Genomic DNA, 27995 nt, shown 5'->3' with positions numbered 1-27995 from the left:
GAGCGTCCCAAACAATTTCACAGCAATAGTTCACATATTTTTTTCAGAATAGCTTGTTTTATTGTTTTGCGATTTTCGATACCGACACAGAATATTCCATCTTTATCTGCTCAAAACCGTCCAAGAAAAAACATAAACGACACAAAACATTCCTCTCGAGTAAGAACATCTTAAGCCTAATTAAGCTGCAGCTTGGTTGGTTTAGTTTGGTTGCACCGATTTTTTGGTTGCGCAACCAAACTTTATGTAAATATAGACGTTGAACTACAAAGTAAAACTCTGCTCCTGCTCGTCCTCGTCTGCGTTTGCTGGTTGACTGGCAGAAACGGAGGCGCGCTGTATCACGAAGAAACCCAACCACCTTATGTTTTCGTTGGATTTACGCGCGATTTAATATCAAATTTAACCTTCCCTCTCTCTTTTGCTGTCAGTGCCAATTTGGTAGTGTGGAATCAATCCACAAAGAGAATCCGCTCTGTTACTTGGTGCCTCCGTTCCCGGTGTACCAGCCCTCTCTATCTCAATTACACACTAACGGTTTTATCCCTTACACTAAGCAATATTTTATAAATTTCATGTTTTTCACAGAAAAACATCCTCTTCTCATTAAGCTACTAGTAACGACCGTACGACATTCTGGGGGATGTTTTTGATAGAAGTTCCCTCGCATTTTTACCACTGATTTTTGTTATATCGTTGAGCGAATTCTATCACATGATTTCAAATAACGGGGGAAGAAGGTTGCACATTGAAACAAATTTTCCGAGTAAACAAAAACAGATGAAAACTCCTATTGACTAATGATGAAATCTTAAAATCGTCCCGAAAAAGGGTCCTCAGAAGGAGAAATCAATCAAAAGCAGCACGTATACACACGGCGGTGGTATACTATCTCAAATGCGGTTTTCTAAGCTTGGTTTGATAATCATTATCAGTAGGAACTCATATACATATGTACGTTAAGCGTCGTGCATCACCTCCCATCGAATGCGGAACAACACATCCACAAACTGCTGCGAGGGCAGGCAGAATGCTTCGTACGCTTCATCAACTGGATGGCCGTTACACTACTACCATCTTCCGTTACTTCCCTACTTCCTTTAACACCTAAAACAAAAAGTCTACAAAAAAAAACGGTGTGTGTGTGCATCCGGAACTGCTCTCTCTGTTTGCTTTACGAGTGCGCATTCGCGGAAAGCTTCTCGAGCCGGGCGCATAGCTCCTGCTGCAGGAAATGTTGCTGGCTGGCTGTGCTGTTCGATCCGTTGTTGGCGGCCGCAGCACAACCGGTCACCAGCTGATGATGGCTACCGAAGCTGGCACAACTGCTGAGCGGTGCCGACGACTGGAGCTGAATCATCTGGGCCGGGAACTTGGTGCACACACCCTGCCAGCGTGATTTACCGCAGGCGTGGCTCTGTGTAGTCGGGAGGGAAGAAAGGAATCGAAATGCCACGTGTTAGAGCGCTTCCATATTGCGAGCGAGAACACTGCCGGGCAGTGGAATAGTAACACCTACCATGGTGAAATCACGCTTCCACAGCTGACCGCAGATGCCTTCACAGATAAGGCACGGCCGCTCGAGGCTGTAACCACCGCACTCGGTGCAGTCGAGCGACACCTGATCCTCGGTCCAGGACACGCCGCAAGTGTAGCAGGAGCCGAGCTGTTCGCGCAGCTCCTCGATCGTTAACACTGCGTCCGACGAGTGGAAGTCGAACACGGCACCGAGCGACGGGCTGCCGACCAGATCCGACAGCGACGACGACATGCTCAGGCTGGTGCGGCTGTAAACAAAGGCGGAGAGGAGCAAACAAAAACACACACATTATAGCATCCATTCAGTCGCGCCCGGGGCCAAACTTGCGTAAATGGCCACGAGCATCACATGACGCGTCGGGATGGGATGAATTGACGATTCATTCTTACTACGCCGGTGTCTTGTATGATCTTGTACGACGCATCGCATCTCAACCAAGCAAACAAACCCGCCCTGCCCTACTGAAGCCGTAGAAAAATCTACGTCACAGATTTTCGGGAGGAGATAGACAAGTCTCAAGCTACTTTACACGACACATCTTGGAGCTATTTTTGGAGTCTGATACAATTTACATCCTCTTCAACGCTCTGCCTTCCATGAGGTGTTCCAGGCGACTCTCCTTCAAGCAAGACTTATGAATGAAGGAGGAGCCTCCCCCAAGTGCCGTGTGGAAATTGGTACTAAATTTAAACTCTCAAACACCCACCAAACAATGCTAAATTGCCACTTGTTGCCATCACCCGGACCAGCTGGTGCCATCCCGAGATTAGCAAGAGATGAGCGCACAGCAGGGTGTTTGCTGCTAAAAATAAACCACTTATCCAATCCACGCAAAACAAAAGGCGGGCGGTGTGATGGAATGTAAGTAGTTCGAGGCCTGCGTCCTTCCAGTAAAGAGTCGCGAGTTGTTTGCTGAAGTTAGGGAAATTCCAGTAAGTTTCTTACCTCAGCGAGCTGCACAGATCCGCCAGATGGGGTGCTTGTACGCTGGCCACCGACATACTGTTGCTGTTGCTGATTGCTGATAGCTTCGCACTTGAAGATACTGGTGAAAGAAAGAAAAAACAAGAGCAACACTATTAATGCTGAATTAAACCTTGATCAACGCGGTCGTGCTTTATCGTGCCCAGGGTGTCCCTTTCTTCCGGGCCGTGAGCCGCTGGAAGATGTCGCGTCTAGACGTATGCTGATGTCATGCGGGGATTAGTCATGGTGGATGCTATACATCGTCAAAGCTTTCCGCGTGACATTCCTTCCCGTTTTTCTACATACATCCGGTCCCACAAACGACCCACATTCCACGTACCGCATGATGGTGGTGTATGTCTTCCCTACCTTCAATGGCTTCCGAGTAAAGCCGACTCGTGGCTCGTGGATACCATCATATTGCGTTTATCCGTACCGACATGACTAACACTCAATAGTAGACGCTTTGCAGGGTGCGCTCACCGACACACCGAATCCAATCTCTCGGTCTCTCACTCTCCAAAGTTCCTTCCTTTAATCGTTTGACCCTGCCATACTCTCGGGGAACTCCACCGATCATCAAGTGTCTGTGCCACTAGGGCAGCAGAGGACAAGCGCATGATAAAGCATGACCCGCCCCTCTCAGCTGATGCGTGATTCGAATGTTTCTAGGAGCAATAAATTCTTCCCTGTCACATTACATCATCCAATTTCGGAAAGCGGTTCTCTTATCAATGCGGAGAAGTCCGCTGCTTCTAGGAGATCTTCGCAAGATCACCACCAAGGCACGTGAAGCTTCCAGGTCCACAGGCTGGTTCGTCGCGCGTCGCGACCAATGGTCGTGATTGAATTCGATTAAGGTGTACACGGAGTAGCGGAGTAGTTCCGTGGTTAAATATTTGTCATTCTCACTTATCTTGTGTGAGCGGGGGCCTCATGCACAACTAGCTGTAACGAGCTGCTAGTAGTAAATTGCACCCCGTAAACTCGACCCCGGACACTCTCTCCCGCTCTCTGACGCGCCTCCCTGGCTCTATACTCTTCAGTGCTTCGCTTGACCGATCGTTCTTTCCAGAAGTTGATTAGCTGGTGGAGTTGGTCGCAATATTACGCAATTTCAATTCCACCAGCGCTACCGGTACGATGATGGCACGATGGCACGATGACCTTCCCTGCACGCGTTATAAGCACGAGATATCTTCCCGGATGCTAGAGGCCCTTTATGGATGGAACAACCCTGCACATTCTTCGTGAAACCCATATCTTAATCGAACTCGATATTAAACCCTCCTTCGCTTGGTGGTTGTGTTAGGGTGGTTGCTGTAACTAGCACAGGCCACACCACGCCACCATGCTACCACCACCAAGCGGAAAGTGGGTCGTACAATCGATGGTTCAAGGGCAGTGTTGTGTGGTTTCCTCGCAGGTAGGCTGGCAGAGCGAGACGGCCCATCTAACACCTTTTAACCACAGCTGAGACTGCCACTGGATTGTTCGCGGCCGTTTCCTTGTTGCGTATCCATGCACCTCATATACACCTTTTCAAGACTAGCTATTCCGCAACCATTGGGTACAATGTTTGGTTTTCATCCATTTCCCTTCGGCGGCATCACCGCAAAAGCGGTAGTGCAGTCAGTGACACCAATATTTTATTTCCGTTGGACTTTAGAGCCTCCACCAAATCGCGGATGTCACTACGAAATTGAGGATTTCTCCGCACGGCGGTGGTCTCGGATCCGTGCATCACATCGTGACGCCGTGGCCTTGTTGGTGCTCGCACAAGTATGGCGCATCACCATTTCGAGGATCACCCCACCAGCAGGCAAGCACAGCTCAATTGCAACAGTAATATCGTCCACTACTAGGAGAAGCTCTATTGAGATGCAAGTGATGGGGTGATCTCCTTTTTCTGTACGCAAACCGCTGACCTACTTCTGCTGACACAGGGCGCTCTCTGAAGGGACGATCGATGGATGGATTGATTCCATTTTCCCAACTACAGAGCAGTGTGCTTGAGTATGCGCCAATTGGCTATGCAAAAAAGGGGCTCGTCGACTTTAAGGTTACATAAATTCATCTTCCTTTCCAACGATCGATCCTCCTGCGATCGCTCGGTCGACCACAGCGCCAACCGGCCAATGGCACACCCCCAATTTATTGCAAACACATTCGCACGCAGACCCCGCAGAGGGGTGCAATTTTGTGCAAAATTTGCAGCAAACTCATTTCATCCTCCCGCCAGCTAATGCGCTCACGATTCTTCTTTTTCTATCGGTTGCCTATGACTTTTTTGCGAGTGAAAGTATCGCTTCGAATGCGGCAGCTATTTTTAAAGCGACCACCAATGGAAAGCGCAACGACTTTTCGTGCCGAAAATTCGACAAAAAAAACCCTAGACTTCACCATCCCGCACGAATAGAGAGAGAGAGAGGGAGGGAGACACAGAAGTGAGTTGCATTCTTAACTGTGTGTGCTGTTGTGGCAAATAAAAATAAATTGGAGTGTTGTGAGTTGAGCTCCACACTGTGGTCGTATAATTAAACCACACTATTTCACTGGCCACAAGTTTTCTACCACTAGCAGACATCGTGACTAAACAGTGTGTAAAAGTTTTTCGGGATAAGAAAGAAAAAAGGGTCGCGACTTCTAGCTCTTTGTTTTCAGCCGTGGGACAAAGTTTGTTCGATGGCATTAAATGCTGATTAGTCAGTAAAAAGACTGAATGAATGTCCTTGATTCCTTTATGGCTTTTTACGACGCAGTCTTTAATTTCTGTTCCCCAAAAAAACATCAAAAGTATCAACGCCCTTGATAATAGTGTCAAGGATAGGACCTCTCTCTCTTGAATCCTGGATTCCCCTTGCTCCAGACCGTCGATGACACTCGAGACGTCATTCGGCAAGGTTTTGCGAAAATGAAATCGTCAATCAAACGCAATTCCTAGTACGGGCCAGTGTCAACTGGTTGAAACTCAATTATCCCGCAATATAAACTCAAACACCTTCTGCCGTACTACTGTGTGTACCGTACCGCTGTACAAACACGGTTCGGGCGCCATTTATCGGGAGGGGCCTGACGAACAGCAGCGTTGGCCAACTAAATTGCCACTGATTGAAATGTTTCCCGGCGCGTCTCGGCGCGTCTCGATCGGGCAGGCTTGCATCGGTATGATCCGCCAACGATCGGATACGGTCGGTTGGTCACCGGATTTGGGCGGGATACCGGAGTATGGGTGTGATGCGCCTCGTCGAAACAGGGAGTCCCCCATCTTATTGATTGCGGAGTTTTGAGGTTTTCGATATTTCATTTAATGATCGAGATCGTAGCGAATTCTGTCCTCCTTAGAAACCCCAGAAGGAATTCGTGCCGTGAAGGAGTAATGAACTAATAGGCATTCACCCCAACATCATCATCTCAAGTACATATTGCCAACAAGAAGTACAATACGAGGGTTTTGTATTACATTTTTCACCGGGCGACATGTTTATGGTTGGCGACAGCACAAGAACGCGCCCGCCTACTTTGTGTGAGTCGTTGGGCGACATTGACCTATGTGAGTTGCTAGATGCACCACCAACACACACGATCGTCCGCCCTCAAACTTTCCCCAATTCTACGCTCAGCACCATCCGTTCCATTCACCCTCGAAAACAAATGGCAGAATCGCCTGCATCCGCACAATCCATTTGCGTCAATTGCTTCACTTTCCCCACAAGGCCCCAGCTTTCAAGTGTGTGGCTGGCTGCATCTCTTGCTCAACTTACATTTCAAAACAAAATTCCGCTCGACGACACGGCTACTGCGATGATGATGCTGAGCTGACGTTAGCTTTTGAAGCTCGGGAGCTCGGGGACGAATGTTTATGCGCTTGTTTGGCTCACAAACTCATTTAACTGTACTTCTGTGTATGCTCTCTCCAGAAACCAGAGAAGACACTTTTGTTTTTGCACCGAATCAGGCGATATGTTCACACAAACGTTTTCAGAGGGCGCACTGCTTCTTCCTCAATAAGGCAGACTGTTTTAGGCTTTTTGCGAACAGCTCAAGGCTTCACGGCTTCAAGGCACTAAAAACGCACTCTTAGTAATGTAACACAAACTCACACTTCACGAGTTAAACTGGGGGTTTTATATTTGCTTGAGAAACGACTCAAAGGTTGTGGTGCGCTTAGCGCGAGGTTTCGTAGCTTTTCTTCACCGTACCGGATGAACAAACGAACAACGACTGACGATCGGCTCCAACCGAACCATCGTATTTATAAACTAGAAACGAAATCGACGCGCGAGCTCGAACGGACGGACGGCCGGCGCTCACACACACCACTACCACCGTATCGCGTGCGAACGACACACAGAGACACCCTCTGCTTCCGCTCAAAACAACACCCACCCTCGATTGTAACCCCCCATTGCTCAACCCCCACCGAGCTGTAGTAGTGTATAGGGGAGGCTTGGCGCTCGAAGTAAAAAAAAAACTGCATAAAGAAACATTCACAGCGTTGGACATGCGATTGTGGGACGAAAAGAGATGGCCGCTTGAAACCGCACTGGCAAGAGTGAACCGGGCGGCGTTCACGAGTACATTAGTGGCCCCAAGGCAAGGTTGGGTCGGGGTGGTTCGGGGCGGGGAAACCCAACCGGGGTTGTGAAAAATACTCGGATTCACCCTCTCGACCGTTTTGGGCTTCAGATGGGAGAGGTGGGACGAAGACTGGAAAGTGCGTACGGTAGAAAGTAACCATAAGGCGATAAATCAGGACATAGATCGTGATCGTAAGATCAAAAACCCATTCATTAGAGTTGTGTCTTCTACTCAATGAGTAACAACTTTTCCCTATTTTCTATCAATGAATTTGAAGAATAAAGTTCGCTGTCACTTCGATGGCCTTCTGAACTTGTGAACGTCGTAGGTCGTCTGTAGATCGCACAGCAAAAATTGGAAAGTGGATTTCCGATCGGAAATCGTAAATAACTTTAATTGCTAATTACATTCCTTATCGCTGTGCTGCTCCTTATTCTGAGGTACTAAATCTTGATCTGTGTAAGGTCAAACTCAGTCTATCTTGAGACGCAGTCATTGTAAGGTTCTAAGTCGCAAACTCTCCAGGGTACTAGACCATTAGTTTCTGGAGTCTCAACGACTCTCTGGGGTACTGAATCGTAATCCACAAGGTATTAACCCTCAATTATTCGCATTATTAAAACTACTAAGGTACTAAATCGGAGTACTACTCAGGTATTAAGTTTACGCTTCATGTACTAAAATCTGGACTGTCCGCCTTTTGCAATTTGAACTTCAGGAAATGTTTCATTAAAAAGCCTGATGTTATCTGCCCACATTTCATCATTTTTAGATCCGGAGATTCCTGAGAAAATCGATACCATTCCGAACGCTGTCACACATTGCCCAAATGTGTGCATGTGTTCGACTCCTATCGTACTGATAATGGTTGCGACCCCATCCAGAACAGCGGAAGCATTCTCCCGAGTAGAGCTATGTGATTGTGAATGGAATGTTAGACGCAATTAGGGACGGCGACAAAGTGACAAGGGCTCGGTGATACAGTCGGTGACGCACGCAGGGTGTGCTTGGGCGCCAACACATCACGAGTGAGCACTCATCGGCTCGCGCATCATCATCGTCCCCAAAAGGTGTAATGACGCTTCTTCATCCGGCACAGGGATCGTTCCGTCACCATTAAATACCATCACACACATCACACCACACCATGCAAACGGCGGAACGTTCGACGAAGCGGGTCAATGTTTGTTTTGGATGCAAACCCGATCGGATTTGACAGATCGTTGAAGGCGAGGCCGCCGTTGCCGTCTGTTGACGCGTGTAAAATGCGCAGCTAGAGCGCAGACGATCAATACGGTTCGATGCGATGCGATCGAAAGATTCGACAAATTGTGCTATCAAAGCAACATCATTTCCACACACAAATGGAGTGGCGCGTGCGTGTGATATTGGCATATGATCATACGATCGGGTTTTTTTATACATAACTGAGTCTGAGGGCACTAAACGCGTAAAGAGCGAATAAAAGCGACAATACTATATAAATAAACAAATAATCATCCCTCTTGACTGTTAACCTATTATTCTCAACCGTTGAGTGAACGATGATATTGTAGTAAATTCCCGGGATTATCCCTCGGCCTCCCCCGGGCACTTGACTTCGATCGGATCTGGAAATTTTGCTACTAATCGCTGTTTACAGTGAAACGCATCGTTTTCGGATTAAGATACGGAGGAATGTTTTGCAGATTAAGAGCATTGGGAGACGCCCATTATGAAGCATCGGAGTGCGCGAAAGGAAATGCCCAACTGTCACAAGCACGCAACAGCAGTTTTGTATGCCAGTTATTGCTTTTGCACGATGTTAAAGCAATTTTGAGACCCCTCCAAATGAACTCCGCACGTCTAAGTTGAACGAACGATCCGCCTCAAGCCGTTTTGGGGAGTCTTGGTCGTCTTGGCCGAGCGAAAGCCACCTGCGGAAGAAGCTAGAAAGTAGTCGGCGATGTGGGGCCTCACAACATCAGCCGCCGACCAACCAATTGTTGGTTGGATGGAGAAATTAATTTTCCACACCCAAACAGACGCTCGGCGCGAAAAACTGCAAAAACGACCAGCTCCACTCACGAATGCATCATACTACACACGCACGAGCTCTGGGGACTGACGGGCCCGCACGTGGATACGTCGACCTTCCACCATTTCATCCTGCTAAATAAATGCACCATGGATACGAGACATGCACACATACGCGCGTACACCAAAACCCCAACGGAGGTCGTGAAGTTCGCGTGAATGCCGTTTTTTTGTTGTTGTTGCTCGCGGACTAAGAGCAAACCCGACTCACGAAAACTCACCTCAGAGTGGGTTGTTGATTTTTCGCGATGCAGCGGGACTAAAGCAAAAACACTATCATGTATATGGTCATCGCTCAAGCTGCACCGCCCCGGCGACTTGCTTTTCGGCAGCACGTGTGCATTATTTTTAAACAATTTTTATACTTCACAAGCTCAACGCGGCTCAACAGCAGCGAGATATTTAATCCCCCATCGATGGCAGCTGTTGAGGGGAATGTCGCATTATTATATTTGAGTCCTGATTATTTTGGGGCCTACCCTTTTCGGTTTTGTATTCCCGTAGAAGAGTATGGATCATTTAGAAGGAAAATTAAAATAGATGTTTCACTGCAACCGGTCTGCCACAAGTCATACTAACTAAGGCGCGTGTTGCAATGAGAACTCTTGTTTTATTTTTCCATGTCCAAAACGGTCACCCTTGTTATAACCGTACAACCAGAAATTCAAATCTCCGCACGCTGAGAACAAATGTCACATTCGCAATCATCAGTATCATCACGCGTAATCAGAGTTCACCTTTCCGTCTCCGCCGTCGTCGACCGCCGCCACCACCACACAGCAACGGCTCAGCCCGTAGTTCATGATCTCTAGGCCATAATACCGCAATCCGAGCGGTAGAGCGTGCGCCGGCTGGAAAATGAAACGAGGCCACGCAGCACGAAATGATTCAACACCTCGCGCCTGAACGCCACTGACAACCAATGCCGCGCTGTCACTTGATCATCCGGCGGCACAGTTGTACGAGAGAGCGAGACACGACCCTTGCACGCGGTGCGCTGAGCAGTAGCTTCCACCACACACATCTTAAGAGGTGTCTATGTGTGATGGGCACCTACTCGGGCCAGTTATCAAATTCAGCTTTGTTTTGACTGGTTTTTCGCGGGCCAGAAGATGGGATGGGCAGCAGGATGGGATGTAGCTTCCTCTTCTGTGATAGAGCGATAGATGCTCGTGGCCTGCCGCTTGTATCGTGTTGCCTCTGTCTGGACGCAATGTTCCAGGAAGACAGAAGGACAGAAGCTCGGCTCGCAACATAGAAAGGTAACTAAACACCAGACACAGGATGCGACCTTTCCCACACCACGCCCGGCCTAGCTAGACCTACAGCAACAATTAGCTGTACAGCTGACCCTGAGACATGTACGCCACGCGACGATCACGGTTGGGACGCATTAAATTTACGCGCAATATTTGCTGCGGTCGTCGTAATCACTTTCACCACACCCGTTCTAGCTAGCTCATTATAAGGCAATTAGATGACGCTTCTATTATGTCGGCTTCGGTATTCGCGGCATCTCGGCGCTGGCCACAAATTCCTAGGGGCGTACAACTGTCGCCAATCCGCAGCATGTTGGCAGCTGTTAGAATTACAGATGGCGCCGTCGCGTGATTTTTCCTTCTCTCCGATCCGTCGCGCCAAGAGGATCGCTTCGAATGAATGAAATTGAGACGATTTGTACGTTACGGTACGCTTCCATTTTTAATTTCCCCGACAAATTAACTCGCCTACAGAGCCTGATCGCTTTGCTGCCAAATAAAACTACTACAGCGTTTGTGGATTAATTGTTCGGGTCTCAAGGAAGGATCACGTGAATAGGAATAGCGGTTGGAGGTTCATTGTTGCAAGACGAATCTGCGCAACAGTGGGACTGTTACGAAAAGGGCAAGTACATCATGTAGGAAACAAAAATACAACCAATCACCATCGACTTCATCGACAGGTGTTGTATGTTCAGCGTTCGCTCTAGCATGTCGCCCAACAGACATCTCATAAACGCAATGGCGTGTTCGAACAGCCTCGATATCCTTTACAGCACAGCTACCTGCGTGCCGTCTGTAGATCTAGCAACGGTCAATTGAACATCACCACACACTGTCACTTTCATTCCACACAACTTTCATCAATTGGTTTGTGGCCGATTCCTTCCTTTAGCTATTATAATTTCGGGGCGTAGTTGACCCCCACCGGAAAAGTCGGTACACATAACGCGACGCCTCACCGTGTGTGCTTTGTGTGCGCTACTCGTATTGTCGTTCGAATTAAACATTTATTCGCCGGCGTGTAACGAACTTCCACCCCGAGCGAGCTTGCATCAGAGCTCGTGTTCCGGCGTTACCTCACCAGCGGTGGTGGTTATCTCCCAAACGAGGTGGTTTGTCTTCTTCCCATCGGTACGGATGGAAGTAAAATCGGATTTAATTAAGTCGAAATATTGGATTGGAGCTCTGCTACTAAATGGAGACGATTGCGATTACTCAACCACTCAGTGTTATATTCCTTTTGGAAAAAAAATCGAATTCTTGAAGTTCATTGTCCAAGTCACGACATCAATATCGAGTGCATCGCGTTCGTCGTATATTGTGAGGTTCCTTCCCAGAGTACTTCCGATGACAGGCAATTGTTAGCGAGCTGTCCGGTGATGCAACGCCAACGATCACCAGACAATAAACACTATTACTAGCCTATTAATTAGAGTTGCCCGGCGAGAACTCGCGCAAGCCCCTCAATTACTGCTGTTTCGCTGTCAACACCGGTGACCACAGGGAGAGGTTGTGAATCCCGAAAAATTCCATAATCCCAAGTCTAGGGAACGGCACGTAAGATGGATGATCATCCCCTGGGAGCGTGATCGTTCCTAGCAGATTGCAGCAGCAGCAGCACCACGCTCGGCGAAGTTGTTACATCCGTAATGATCATCATCTGCAACATTCCTGGTAAGTGTGAGGATCGTTGCACTTACTGCATCGAGCTGGTTCAAACCGTGGCACGTGAGTGACGGACGCGTCGATGTATTGAGCGTTTTAATTGAGCAGCGTTGACGTGCTGTAACGTCTTATCGCTATTAAGCATTGGTAAGGTAAGGGCAACTACCTGCCAAGCACCTGCTAAAAGCTTTCGATTATTTTACACAGGTCAAATGTCAGGTTCTATGCAATGTTTAGTACATTAGGAGATAAATACTCCTGATGTCATCTAATCATAAAAATATTGAACAACTATTAAAGGCACCTGTTTTAAGTATGCAGTTCTTATGCAACGAATTGCACAACTACTCGCGGCACGGATAAACCCAAATCGCGTTACTCAACAAGAAGGAACGAATAGTCCACCCCACGGGGCTCCATACAAAGTTGCTCGGTTGTGTTAATCTCGCGGGCTTCACCTAAAATCCCCATAAAACACACGGGAGCACAAATGGGGAATCGAACGCCCGCCGCTGATTGCTATGCTCTGGAGCACGGAGCTTTGTCGGGGGCAGGAATTAAGTGTACTCGGTACTTCACTGACTTCAGGTACTTGCGTTCGGCTAGTCTTCCTACACAATTCTCCGCCGCTGAGTGGGTAATTCGTAGTGAACGGTCAATAAGGAAACTGCAGCGCTCCAGCTGCAGATGAGATGATGTAAAATGCCGCTGGGAACGCAAATGCCTGCGTGCGGGCGAGTTACCCATTTACACCGGCGATAAACGGTAGAAAGAAGAAACGATTTCGCATAAGAGCGACAACACACACGCATCACACCTATGCAAGACACTTTCTTCGCTGTGCCTGCCCGAAAGGCAGCTCGAGTGCAAATTAAACCTTCCCATGCACCTGAGTTCCATAAATCTTTCATGGAGCCGGCTCGGAATGAGAGGATGCTTAGAGCGCATGCCAGCGGTCTGGCGACAACTGCATGGCGAGCTTAGTCGCGCAGCTAATGGTTGCATGGTACACTTTCAAATCGGCCTCAACCACTGGTTTACTGTCCGACGCCTCCGGAGCGGTGGTGTTTGGCGCGACACAAACATTAAATGTCAATCAATCACCAATAGCTTCGACGTCGCGCCAAACGCGGCATCGAACCAGACCAGAGAATGTATTTCGACGTTCGCGAGCTCAGAGCTTTCCGGGAACAGATGGTCGTCGACGGTGAATGTGACCGAGCGGCGTTTCTGTTTTCTACAATAAAACAAGGAAGATTAATCTACACGTTTTGCTCTAAAATAGGAGTTACCATAAATTTTAATTTACGTGCAATCGTACTGTAGACGCCTGAATATATGCAATAAAAATGTTCGTCGTAACGTATTGATTAGCATTAGTATACTAATCACTAGACTCTTTGCTTGAAGTCTGTTTACGTAACGCGTGTAGTAAAGACGCAAAGTAATAAATTCTGCACATGAACTACGTCAACATGAACTCCGATGTCTGTGAAGTAATAATACACAGCAACTCGCATCACAATGCATTTTTAGAATTTCTCATGAGACTGATCGATCTATCTCGGCGCTATCTAAGCTGGAACAACATCCTACCGTTCACTCAACGGTCCCCACCAATAACTCACTGCTGCCGCCGCTAATAATAGCACAGAAGAATGCAACTGGCTCGCTGACTGGCTGGCGGGCGTCAACACGCAATTTTTCATCGCCCGAGCCGGACGAATGCCTTCACCATTTGCTCCATTCGCAACATCGCATTGATAAATTCCAGTTGGAACGCATTTTCGCATTTCCGGATAAGGTAGGCGTCACCTGTTTTCCACCGTCTGGTCTGGCATTATCCTCTAGATCCACTTTCTCCGCAGCGTTCTCAATAAGCGGACGATGATGGACAGGTGTATTGTCTTTACTGCAGCCTATCATTAAGAACAAGGAGGTCCCATTAGTGTCCGTCTGTGTTTATGTGGAAAAAAGGGTAAGCTTTTTTTCTCTCGCACAACCCGTGCCCTTGGTTGACGGACATAGACGGACATAGAGTACTCTCCGCCTCCGTATGATCATCTTACACAGTTGAGTATAAAAATAGCTCAGACGGAGAGGGGTGTCAGGCTGCGAACGGATATATTTAAAAATACTTCTACATCATTACGGCCATCGATGTCGGGGACCATCGACTCCCAGCGGTGTCAGATGATGTGTGATGTGATGTGCCGTACCTGCCACTGTGCGCGTCCCGTGTGCGTCATGGATGCCGGGAGTGTGTACGGTGTGAGTGTGGACAACGCCATACACTACAGAATCATGTGACCGTGGCGATTTCGCGGCCAAACACTACGGGCTAGACTTTGTCGCTCGTTGAATGTTATTGTTTAAACCGCTTACCTTACCTCGTTGGCTGAGGTTGGATTTAGTAAGAACAAGAAAGACATTCGAGCTTTAAACTCTGGACCAAACTGACATTCGTACAATCAAAATTCCAACAATTGTTCAATTAAAGTGGACAGCGATGCTATAAAGGTTGCTATAAAGTCAAAGACTGTTTTGTTTCTTGTCTTAAACTTACGGACACTTATTTTTGAGACCTGACAAACCCCAGTATTCCGTGAGGAGTAATCTTCTAACCTCCGATTAAAATAGTTTCTAGTACTAAAAATAAATCTTTACCCTGAACAATGAAAAGCTGAAAACGTGAGCACACTCGCACACATTATTCACCCGCAAATCAATGATAAGGTGAATCAGTTAAGCTCTACAGCTTTAAAATGGCCGTTGGACTTGCTGTGGAAACCACATCAAATTGGGAGTATTATTTATAGTAAACGAGTTGCTGCTCATCCTCGTGCATGCATTCGACACGCTCCAAAGCGGCTTGGAGACTCGCCCTCTACCTCACGCTCGCACGAACTTCCGTCCGAGCGTCCTCCACCAGAGACACACAAAGCCTAACAGCAGTTGCACGATGCCCAACGACGAACGCGACACCCAAAGTGATCAGATGGACGCGCGGCGCGTGTGCTTGAATCAATTGTTGATAGTAAACGACGAACGAAACACACACACACACGCGGACACGGACATATACTACTATCGCCCACGATTTATGTCGTACCGTTGTTGGGCCGCGTGTAGGTGGTGGCCACTGCCATCTGCTTACTTGCACCATCACTTTCCGGCGAAGAAAACGTAACGCACGTACAACACACGCTGGCGGCTGTCTCGTTAACCGTTTTCGAGGTAAGAATTTTCACCGAGAGGCAAGTTTTCACGGGAAAGCGCCACACTGCCTTTTGCCCCGCGGCGTGGAAAGCGTAAATAAATTGCTAGAAATTAATATTACCGATGACCGAATTCCCGGCAACATCTGGACGGGACCTGGATGGGTATGTGTTTCGAGGAATTCGGATGTTATTCCGTATTCCGAGACCGTTTATAATAATAATACCGATTTAATTGATTCCGGAAATGTGAAAGAAAGCACAAACAAATTGCGTATGGTGGAGCTGAATGCTGAATCAACAGTTTGAAACAAATAATCGATGTTCCTCGAAGACTGTTTCCTAATGAACATGTTAAGTACTGAAGATGGGAAGAATAGCTCTATTGAAGGATTTGGTTGGTTGGATAGTTAATTTACAAAAGTTTCGAGTCATTAAGCTAATCATTTATCTCTTTTTTAGGGATCAGACTAAACTGATCATCATCCATCCAGAAAGTATCACCATAAGCTCCGGGTAAAGTTAATAAAAGAAAAGCCAGTAAAGTCAGGCCTTCGAAGGGACTTTACTTCCTCAAAATATCGTGAGGGATATTCTGATTCTCGGCAAATCTCTGTCTGGAATTCAACGCTATGTAGCAAGTAGCAAATCTTTGAATTGCTCATTAGCTCCTTGTGGAACCCTTGATAAGGATTTAAATATCTGGCTCGAAAATTAATTCTATTTACGTCTAAGTAACACAAGAGCTACAAAAACTATCCACTATGAAATAAATCAATCAATTCCTTACTTTGATACATCAAATCTAATAAGCAGCTAGTTTTTTGCGCTTATTACTTTAATGAAACCGTAACCTAAATATTCTCCGAACTCCAAACCAGCAAATACAACAGGGGGGGGGAGGCTGTGACAACTTCCAGATCAGTCGGCATGATTCGTCCCCAATGACGCAAATCGCGCGTGCCCAAGTGTGTGCGTGATCAAGCCCAAAGCCTTAAACCAAAACCATCGTTTTGGGGCACACCAACCATATTCAATAAGCAATATTCAGAAAGTGTGTGAGCGAAGAGAAAGAAAAGCTTCCCAGCTGCTCAAACAAAGGTAACTGGAGAGCTGGAGGTTCGAAACGTTGTTTGTTTCTTGCCGGTCACGCGCAAAAGAAAGAGCTAGACCTTTAAGAGGTGGGCTTCTCCATCCATCCAAAAACAGGTGGGCCACCACTCCATGCTCGTACGCTCGATCCTGGATGGCAAGAAGACAGCTGAATGTGTGTGTGTACGTTTCTTAACCATCCGCCATTTATTGCGAATCAATCGTGATCACTGTTCGATGGCGCAGCAGCAGTCGATTGCGGCTTCGATCGAAATCGATCGAGGAAAGATTGAGAAAAAAAAACGCTTTTGAAGGGGACGATCGTCGAAATGGTGTGCGACGTTGCGTGTAGAAATTGTGACAGAACAATGGTGGAGGATTAAAGGGGTGGAGGTGTTCGGAATTGTGTGGACAGCAAAATATGAAATCTCGCATGGTTCACGTGGCTCCCAAGTGCGGCTCATAAAGAAAACCCTTTCCGAGCATGTGACAGCCAACGTGAGGATTATGCAAAACGCGTGCCCGACCAGCACCAGCAGGGAGGATGGAGTAGCAGCTATCCAAAAACCTCCTCTTTTTTTTCCTGCATCGGAAGCTGGGCTGAGCTGAAAGATGGGAAGGAAAAACTGTCATATCAAATCGGATGGATGTTTATCGTGGTGATGGACGGTTCATGTCGATCACCGCCCTACCGGAAAAGATGGCGCAGTATTCGACGTAGTACAACGCCTCTACGATTTGCATAGAATTGGCCTTCGTGAGGAGTCAAATTCAACCCCGGTCATTGCGTTGTGTGAGGGTAATTGCGAAATTATATAACCTGGACCCACAAGCACACGAGAAGATTCATTAAATAACCTTCAAGCGGATAGAGTAATTGCACCTTGAAGCCTTTTTCGTTAACTTCATCCGATGCTTCTAATGATGATATGCATTCCTTCATGGCGTGAACGAGCGGGGGTCGAATTTTACCAACGCTTCCTTCACCACGTCCAACACAAACCGCTGTCGAGTGCCGATGAACGTGCCGATTGTTCCTGTATCCCTCAACCACGACCATGCACATGCAAACTTCAAAGGGAAGAGGATCAGCAACAACAACAAAAAACTAACGAAAAACACCTAACCTTCCTTTTCAATTTGGTTTTGTTCACTTTAGGTTACACCAACACAGGTTTTTTTTTCTTTTTGTGCTGGCCATCATCCATCACCTTGCCTTTGCAACGATTTCTTTCACACGTGACCGATAATTGAGCCCTGGGGACAGTTTACAAGGAGTGCTGGAGTCGTCAGTGGGGCGGGTTTGATTGTGACGTTTAACGATACAAAACGAACGATACGAATGTCAAGAAATGGACACGAGGCGATAGAGGCTGATCGTTGGATTAGTAATTCGCGAAGATCAAACGGAGAGTGAGCACGAATTCTCAATGTCAATGACATGAGAATTCTGATAGAATTTCTCAGAGGACCTTGTGGACTTTTTTTTAAGAAGAGATATTGTTGAAGAACTCTGATGAAGATTCGCGAGGACGGTATCGAAGCCAAGTTTTTTTTTTATTTAAAAAAATGTGAACATGAGAGAAATTATACTCAGAATTCTTAAAGACCTTTTTGATAAGTCGTTTTTTCTAGAAGACTAAATCAGGAGTCCACGATTTCTCAATATCTCAACGGGAATTCTGAAGGATGTTGAGGAGTCCTTGATAATATTTTGCTTGGTCAAAGGTCTGAAGAAAAAGATAAACAATTTCTTTAACACGTTCTTCTCAGTAAAATAAACACAACGCGATGGAGAAAATTAATCAGAAATAAAGGAAAAAAGAAATGATGTGCAAAAAACCTGATGACAACAAAACCGACCTTCACTCCTCCGAGTGACCTTACTTAACTGATATCCGATAGCGAACCTTCTCCGGCCCGATAACCTTTTTGCCCTTAAAAAACCCCTTATCCTAACCTTTCCAGCGACCAAGGGAAAAGAAATTGTCCTACCAAGATTTAATACAAGCCAGAAGAAATGGATACCCCAAACGAAGCGACAAAACCTTCTAACCCTCTAACGATTAATGACACTGCAAATTGCAAACTCACCCACGCGTATTTAGCAGGAAACAAAAACCGGGTCGACGTCGATGACTATAATCAACTTTTCTTCTTCTTTTTTTTTTGTTCCGTTCACATTAAGCTGTAGCTATCTAGCGTACCAGCAGCACCGCGAGATTCCGAGATTTAGCCGATAGCGAACGAAAAAAAGCCATCATCATCCTTCGGACTTCGGACACGAAAGTGTCTCAGTGTGGCGGCCGCAAAGCATAGGGGGGAAAAAGTTGCCAAGAAAAAATGGCACAAAAATCCCCAACCCGGTCGGTCGGAGCCGGTCATCACAATATTCGTGTCAGCAGGGATTAACAGTAATCAGCTGTAAACTGCAACAAGAGCACAGTACACGCCGCGGTACACACGGCACACAGTCTTTGGTGAATGCCGCGATATCGAGAGCAGATAAATATAAAAGCTGGGTGTTTTGGGCAACGTCCTACCATCAGGTGGCTCCCGAAGCTGCCCACTGTCACTGCCCCGATATCTGATAATACAGAGCTACTGTTCCGCGCGCCATCACACGCCACCACACAACCCTTTGCCGGTTCGTGGTGCTTGCCTCTGATGCATTCGATTTAAAATATTTATTCAACCACGCGGACACAGATGGCCGCAAGCTGATAAGGTGTTGGTGGTTGGAAAATTGATGGTGCGCGTGCGTGTGCATGTATGCGTCTCAGTTTCCGCTCGAAAGAAAAAAAAAAACACAAATAAAATAACATTGCATGTTACCGAATCACACACCGTTGCTAGGCACACGAAAAATCATTTATCACAATCCCCGCCGCAGTCGCGTCCGTGTTGGATCGTTAAACGTATATGCCATCGTCACCCCCGAAGGAAGGAGGTTCACACCTCGGTCAGGTCATTTGTTTAGCATTTATTTTTTCACACAGCACCAACAACCGTCTCGACCGTTGGCGGTGGACATCGAACAGCGACAGAAGGGAGGACTACAAAGAGAGGAAAGGCGTACACAGTATGTTTAAAAATAATTTTACCTACATTAATCCTGATGACTAGCGCGTGCCTGTCTAGTCCCTATTTCTCCAAACGTCCAATTCCTTGAAGTCCACGCTATTGTGCGACCGTTTATTTTTCGCAATGCCGTTCGGACCTGTTCAGACCAGTTCGCCAACGGAATGGGATGATCTTCATCGTGCCTGCAGTTGACACCTGTTGCCATTACGGTCGAACATGGTGCGATTGGCAGATAATTGCCTTCCGTACACCACCACCCATGCCAGATTATGTTTGACACAGGACCCGTACTTTTCCACCGACATTGACTGAGGTGCAGGAGCGCGGTGCATCACGAACGAACGAATCACGCCAGGCCAAGCATTTCTTGCTGTTGTGTTTTTGTTTGCTTTCCGTTTCGCTCACCGCTTCCCGTGGACACGAAGCGAGTTCCATCCCTCTATCGCTAGGGCTCATACTCCATCGATGGCATCGGGATCTCGGGACCGGCTACGGGGCCTGGCGATTGCTCTGGTATCAACACGCAACCGCAACAACAGCACCGGTGCGCTTGCTGATGCAACTGCAACCTAGCGTCTCGTGGCACGCCACAGGTCCATAGGGGGAGAGTTTGTTGCGAAGATTGACCCGCCACAGTCCGGGGGTTGGTAAATCGATTGTTTGTAAGCAATGTTTTTTGCTACTCCTTTCGCAGATTGTTTTGCAAAGTTGGGGAATTGGAATCAAAATAGAAATTTCTTCCAACTAAACAAATCAATCCATAGCCCTTGGATTCGTGGATGGTCTGATAAGCAATAAAATGAATTGAAACAATAATACTCCTTTATAACAGGTCACACAATTCAAGCAACACTGTCCACAAGAATAAAACAATTGTCGCGTTTCGTTACTCAAGCGTCAGAATTGCAAAAATCAATGAAACAACTCGAATTGTTTTACCCAAACGGAAAGCTTTCGTAGGATCTCGAAATTCACATCGTTCAAGAAATTCGGATGCTTGTTTTGCTGACCTGCTAACACCCTACGCCCGCTATTTACTCTGCGAAACTATTACATCCACCAAACAACTATACAATGCTCATCTTTCTAAGAACAGCAGCAGCGTCGTTAAGCGAAGACAGTTTACATGGGTGCTAATTCCTTATGGCGACGATACAACGACCATATAATCATCCGACCACTACCGCAGAGCGAGCGACAGAGATTGGTCACCAGCAATATGTACACAATGATAGGTAGGATTTATCTCACGTACGTTTAGTTTAGACTGATGACTCACTGCCTCGGTGACTCGCGTTCATATACTAATGAGGACACAGGACAAGATGAACGAACTTGACGAAGGTTTGACACAGAAATCCTTCAAATGTTTCTTTCAGCATTCACTATCTCCTCTATGCAGAGGTACAAGGTACAGCTTGTTTTGATAATGGTTTAGAGCAAAGGGACAGCGGAAAAGTCCCCGCGAAAATTCTGGAACTCAGCTGGAAATACACTATTCCTGTCCTCCACTGCAAAGCGCAAACTTCCGCACGAGACCAAACAACATGACCGGCCTCCCACTTACAGCTATTACACGGGTCCAAAATCAAATCAACCGATGTAGATATTATCGCATCGATCATTTGTTTGTTCTCGAAGAAACACACGCCAACCTTCTCCGGGGTGGGTTGGGAATCCCAAAACCGGGTATCCTCACGAGTACCACCCCCGATGGCGATTGCAGAAAGACGTCAAGGCCGGTACATTGCCATCACAGCGCGTTTGGTTCGGTTCCAGCATAAACGACGCTGCACCACAAGCAATTGAAAATGTTGTCAATGCGCACATCAAAACACCAACCTTCGCCGTTATTGCCAGTACCCTCGCCTCAAGACAGACGCTGCCACAAAGACAACACGCGCCGGCTAATCCGAATGCAAACACCTGCCGAATGGAGTGTGTCCGAAGTATGCGCGAGTGGGGGAAGAACTCGCATGTTTACGCGTGCGACGTCACACATGAGGATTGACCCGGTCGAAGGTTGATCAACGTCCCTCCCAAAACCCGACCCAGCACTAGCTATCAACAACGCAATTTTTGAATTTGAAATTGACGTCACTGGCATCAACAAGCAGTGGACGGTAGTAGCGGTAATAGCCCAAACTTTATTTTGACGGGGAAATCCACAACTCGCTTGATTCACACGCAAGATACACACGAAACAGTAGTAAACACATGAATGCAGAGATTAGCTTTCGTTACGATGCTCTCGAGACGATGCGATACGAATGCCAACAAACAGCATACAATCAGCATGCAGCATACAGCAACATCAACATCACAGGAGTTAAGCAAAACCTCGATCCGGTCATCGAACCAGTTAGAACCGCTTCATGCCGCATCAAGTTTTGTGCAAGAGATCGCTTTTGTTCGTATGTCGCACAAACTGCCCGGAAGGTCTTTCCCGCGCTCCCAGACGCAATAGAACGCACTGGGAACGGATCTTGATAAGAACCGGCACGGCGCGGCGAGGAATTTCCCGCCAGCGACAAACATCCGGAGACACATCAATGTGTGTCTTCAACATCGAATGTCACTTACGGCGAACGTTTGATGCGGTAGTTCCAGGTACCATCAAGAGCTGGTACTTGGGCAAGGCCACATTTACGTGCATCCTCACCGTTCCTTCCGCATTCCATCCCCCAGTCATGGTCACCAGTTCCAGAGTTCCAGAGTTCCCAGAGAATCAGAACCTGTTCCACGTACGTTCCAGGAGTCCTCCAGGGTGGGGTGGGACATCCATTTCTCCTCCCGCTATTGCTCCAAACGCGATGGTGGTCACGTGATGATGGCACCGATTGTTTGTTTTCATTTTGCAATTCCAACCTCCAGTTTCCCTCGCTGCGCCTCGTGGCACAGCTCGTGGCACCATGATTCGTGGTCCAAGAATTCGTCCAACACGACTCGTTCAAACTGGTTTTTTGGGACGATGATCAATCCACGCTGTGGTGAAACTAAGAAATCCCACTGTATGCTAATTCGCATCAACCACTGACTAGCTGATGTGAATTTATCGAATACTTGCCACCGGTCGTCGGGAAGGGGGAGCGGTTCAAAATCAATCCAACGCACGCGTGAGAAGGGGTGGCGATTTTTTGTCACAACCGCTATGTTAATGAAACGTGATTTTCCGTGTCGTTGATCGTCTGTTAGTGGGATGCTTAATGGTGGGGATTTAATCGGCACGGTATTCCCACCATTATCATAGCACTGGAACGGTTTCGATTCATGATTGATGGTTAAATTTTTGATACAAAGTTCTTACAATTCTTTGAATTTAACTCACATTCTGTAAGGCAGGGTTTTCCTAACTTTGATAGTGACAGAGCCTCATTGCTTCACAGTCGCCGAGAATCCGAGAAGTGAGAAAATGGTAACCAAAAATGGTGAATTTTAAAATATTCATAACATAAACATCCGTAACATCGAGGGGCTAATATTGTACAAAATATTTACGAACTTCCGGCTAGGAACAAACCAATACCAGTTTCTTCGATGAGCTTTGGTTAGATATTTAAATTGAGCGATTGCTTCTTAAACCCAAACAGGTAGGAGACAAATATGGCATGTATTCGTGATCCATGCTCTAAGGAAAAGCTCCAATTTTCTAGCCGATAAGGAGTTCCAAGTATAACTTAACGTCACTGAAGGTTACGTTCATTAAAAACATATTATTATCTTCCTCCTTTCGTTCCGGAAATGTACCGGAATCGTTCCAAAAAAAATGCGCAGATTGCGGGAACAACACACGGAACTCGAAAAAACATGTTTTTCTTCAAGTAATAAAAACACATCTGTTTTGGTGCAAAACAGTCCAAACACCACATTTGGTGCGTAATATCATCTGCAAAAAAGACACACTAATTGGTGCGCTGCACGCTCCTATCATACATCTACTGATTAGATTTAGAAGAATTTAATCGAAACACGATAAAACATACTCCCCTTTTTTTTCGCAACGATAGTACAGTGATAACATAATTTTACACTAACCTTATAACCTCTATCTACGAAGCGGAAGCATCACGAGGATACGGGCGCAACAGGCGCGTCATTGCGATTCATTCGATTGATGAAAATATCGGTCCAATATCTCTTATCACCGGATCGAACGGAAGCAGCGAGGACCCTTTTAATAGCCTTCCCTGCCTATTTCTGGCGTCCATCTGCTGCACTCATTCGAAAGTGAATCGGTGGGCCGTGTACCGATAATTGCCTCAAAATACTCTACTCCTTTACATCGACGAGAAGCAGCCCGTTTACGTAGGTTACGTACGGGGCGTAAACAGATCATATCACAGAAAGACGTCATCGCTTGTGCAAAGTCGCGAGCACAGCGTTTCTTCAGCCGGCGCGTCACGATCGACGTGTGGGGGCGGGGGAGGGGGTTTGAAAAAAGAATTACAAACTACTCACATACAAAGAAAACAAATACAGACCAACACGTGAAGGATTGGGGGTGGTGTGATACGGGATGGCAATCATAAAAGCGACACCTTCGCTGAAAGCAACCACTCGGTGGTACTCTGGCGCTGTTTACGTGCTGCCAGAACCTTTCGGTTGACCTCTTCCACACAAAAAACGGGGTAGGAAAATACGGTCAAAAACATACATACACACGCGTGAAATGTGCCATCTTCATAATCAGGAAGGAGGCTCGTACCATCATGGCTCATGTTACCGACCAGCACCACCAATGTCTGCCATCCTCCATCGCGGCAGGGCGTATGTGCGAACTGCCGAGTGCGGGGTCCCATCATCTTTCGTTTCATCTGACCGAGAGGCCATCTCAGTGCGGCCTCGAACCTTCATCCTGACGATTAGATTATGTTTACACCCCCACCCACCATCCATCGCTCCAGCCTACGTCTCCACTGGTCTGGTCTCATCTGCTCGTAGTCTCGGAGCAAACAAACAACTACGAGCCGCAAAACACATGAGTCGTGCCTTTTCTTTACAACAAATAACACTTTACACGAGTAAAACTATTTCACAAACTAAAAACGGTGATTACAAAATTCGTTGGATGTAATTCAAATGTTAAACATTCTTAGTCTTGCCAATATTAAAAGCAAAACAAAGCAAGACAGGGGTTTGCCAATGATTTGTTTAGACACTTTTCCAGATGTGTGTTTTTTTTAATCTTGTCCAGATTTTTTTACAGGTTTGCTTAAAATGTTAACTAAATAGTAGTATCTTTTTTCTGCTTGTTTCCTTGACCTGATTCACTCGTAGCTGGATAGGCAGTCCAAGGATAGGAACCAGAGCTGGATAGGAGTAGCTAGGGTCTGGGGCGATTTTCTAAATGATTAACCTTTTCAGATATGAGTATTAATTGTAGATATCGCATTCCCAACAAGCACAAGAAAATAATGCTTAAAATGTGACCGAATCCCTTCCGTGATACCCTGTAAACCCAAATGCCAATCCCACAAACCACCGATTCACACCATCTGCCGATCGTACGATTTTGTATACCGTTTTTTTTTCCTCAAATGGCGAATTATTAGCACAACATTACACGGGCCCCGTTCTACCCATGTGGCCGGCAAAATAACAACCGCGAGACCTGCGAATCTTCAAAAACAAGTTCCTTATTTCTGTTGACGATCCCGATTAGGAACCGGGGCAGAATGAGTACGATCAACAGGAGGACACCATAAAGCCTTACCATAATCGGGCGAAGGAAAAAGAAATGGTGTACAAGAAAGAGAGAAATAAAATCAACCACCGGCACAACATCGTGCCCTGCACTACGCAAGCGTACGTGTCAGCGCCGTTCAAGGAAGGACGCTGGCCACATCCCAACAAAACATTGTTTGCTCCAGTTTTTATGTTGTTGTGCGACCACAACAACGACGACCGGTTGTCGAACTAGATAGTTTTGCATGAAGTTTTTTTTGCACCCGACACCCGGGCTACTGGGAGAACTGGGCCAGCGGGCAAATTAGTGTACAGCCAAACGGACGTCATCCCCACAGCGCTAGTTGCGCTGTTTACTACCACACGAGCTATTTACTTTCCCCGAACGGATCTCGGAACCATCGATCCTCGGACATCGGACAATTAACGTTAGGATTATGTGCACGGATCGGAGCGATTAGAAGCGTATGCTAAATTATTGCATAAATAGTTCTTTCGCCACTAGGTTACGACATTTCGCACCGAGCGACGAGTGGTCGAATAAAGCTTAAAATAGTCTTCCACTTTGGTGGAAAGCTGGTAAACAGTTCGCGGATATAAATATATGAAATAAAATTAGCATCGACTGGACGGATGGGCACGATCAACATAGTATTCAAAGTTAGCGGCTTGTTGACGCCATCACTAAAAGAAAAGCATTACCGATGCATTCGGGTCGATTAATACAATTTCTTCTCTGTTTCGACTTACCCTTCATTAGCTGGTTCAAATTCGACACAACCGAGGCCGAGTTAAGCCCGTAGTAGGTAGTGACCGATCGTGTCAGATTCGACGATGCGATCGAGGCGGACCGCATTAAAGCATTTGTCGCTGCTGCTGCTGCCGCATTGCCACCGGCGGAAAAATCCGGATCGTCCGCATCGAACACTACGTTGTCCTCCCATTCCGTCACGAAATGTCTCGGTGCGAATGTGCCATTATCGTAAGGTTTCATCGTGCCGGCAAGTCGCTTTACGCACAGTCGCGGTTTGACCTAAAACAACAGACACACACACACAGTTTCATTAGTTACAGAATAAAGCGATGGTAAGGAAGCGATCATGACTATTCAAGCAACGGGTTAATTAGCTATCGACGGGTAACGGCCGGCCGGTCGCTGTTGGTTAGCTTTCCTGGTGACCCGGGACAAAGAAATTCCCCAACCCCACGATTCCCGGTGGGACTGCGAAGGGCTAACGCCAAGGGTAAAATCGACACACGCACGCATATCATTTGCCTGCTTCGTTTTGTTCGTTCTGCCGGTCCATCCATTCGATCCATCGATTGAGCCCGGGATGTCAAGAAAGGTGAACTATTCAAATCAGGTCGAACCCAAGCCCGACATGCCCAAGGTGAAAGATTGTTGTTTTGAGTATAAGAGACCAACAGAAGAGAAAGACGATTGTCCACTTTACCACCCTGTGTTTCTCCACGTGTTGGTGGTGTGTGGCCGTAGCGTCCAGCACGGCGCTTATCGGTCAGACAGCGAGCAGATGCACGAAACGTGTGCGCTGTAAAGCAGGTATCAGAAAGGCTTTAAAGCGAAAGATTAGCAACTGACGATACACACGTACACGTGCATCGGTGATAACCCTAAACCTGGGACTTATTTTTGCACCTTCCAATTTTGGTCTTTGGACTGAAAATAGTCTTACTTCTCGGGGTGCTGGTTGTCGATGCTCCAGATAACTGCATAAATTATCTATTTTCAACTGAAATGCTTCGTCCTGATGCGCTTCGAGAGATATCTTCTCTTCAAAGAGCTCTAAAGCTGCGGCAGACGGTCTTTGCCAATTTTGCCCAACCGATCGGTTTCCGATAACTTCAGCCCAACGCGTAAACCGCTGGCACAGCTGCTGGGTCGGCAAATAATCACTGTTCAAATAGAACTGACACAGCTGAAAACTGCTGAAATCGTGACCCCGCAATAGCCAGTGCCGGGTGTTTGTTGTCGCCTCGGTTCGGGTGTGTCTCGACCGGTCCACTTGATAGCAGCCGGGACCGGGGAGACCGGGAGGAATCAGTAAAAAAAAAAACAAATGGTCGTGCAGAAAAATAACACAGAGCGAAATTAAGCCGTAGCAACAAGATAAAAAGGCTCACCTGTTCCTGCTGCTGCTGCTGCTGCTTCTGCTAGCTGGTGCTGGGGCGTTCAATGTTCCCTGATGCCCTCTGCGTGCGTGTGTGTGGCCTGGATGTTTGTTATCAAAATTATCACCTTCTCAGATGAAAACAAACTCTTTTTTCATCCACCTGTTTTTTTTTATTCTCTTTAACACCCGCTTCACCGTCAGTCAACCAACCAATCAGTGCACGCACCGTTCGTAGGCGTGTGATGATGATGTTATTGATTTTTTTTCTCAAAGACCCATATGTGCGCTCGCAAGATGCATCCGACCGACGCGAAGATGCACCCAGTGAAAACTAGGAGAAAATAAAAATAGTTCACGAGCGAATGCTCCACTTATAAGCGATAGATGAACCGCTCGCCCTAAACACACACACGCGCGCGCGCCACTTTCACTGATGATAATTTCTTTCAACGGTTTTTTTACTGCATCCACTTGAAAACATTAGTTGCAAGCTTTTGCTACAAGAAAACGTTACTTTACAGGACAAATTTTACAAACAAGCGCATATTCCTGCAGCAATTGCGGCTGGCTTTTCGCTAGGAAAATTTGCCCGAACACCCGAAAGCAAGCGCACACGAAAAAAACACACAGATTTCCCACGATTTTTTGTTTTTCAACTGATTTTGACATTTCTCTCGCATGGCACAGTGGTCGG

General features: G+C 46.8%; 1 protein-coding gene across 2 annotated transcripts; it reads right to left on the bottom strand.

Annotated features, from left to right (window-relative positions):
• Positions 1 to 37: 37 nt before the first annotated feature.
• LOC118513969 (protein pinocchio) lies at positions 38 to 27953 on the bottom strand. Of its 2 annotated transcripts, XM_036060393.1 has the most exons (5): positions 27312 to 27953; positions 25920 to 26202; positions 2486 to 2585; positions 1520 to 1787; positions 38 to 1417 (listed from the first exon to the last, which is right to left on the bottom strand). In XM_036060393.1, the coding sequence occupies exons 2-5, from the start codon at positions 26161 to 26163 to the stop codon at positions 1175 to 1177; spliced, it is 855 nt and encodes a 284-aa protein (XP_035916286.1). In that variant the 5' UTR covers positions 26164 to 26202; positions 27312 to 27953; the 3' UTR covers positions 38 to 1174. The 2 variants fall into 2 exon arrangements, with proteins under 2 accessions (XP_035916286.1, XP_035916287.1); XM_036060394.1 differs by lacking the exons at positions 25920 to 26202; positions 27312 to 27953 and adding an exon at positions 2876 to 2894.
• Between the last annotated feature and the right edge of the window lie 42 nt (positions 27954 to 27995).

This window comes from Anopheles stephensi, chromosome 3, assembly GCF_013141755.1.
Source record: "Anopheles stephensi strain Indian chromosome 3, UCI_ANSTEP_V1.0, whole genome shotgun sequence".
In the NCBI taxonomy this organism is placed as follows: Eukaryota; Metazoa; Arthropoda; class Insecta; order Diptera; family Culicidae; genus Anopheles; species Anopheles stephensi.
The sequence above is the reverse complement of the archived record's forward strand: the minus strand, read 5'-3'. Positions and strand labels throughout refer to the sequence as shown.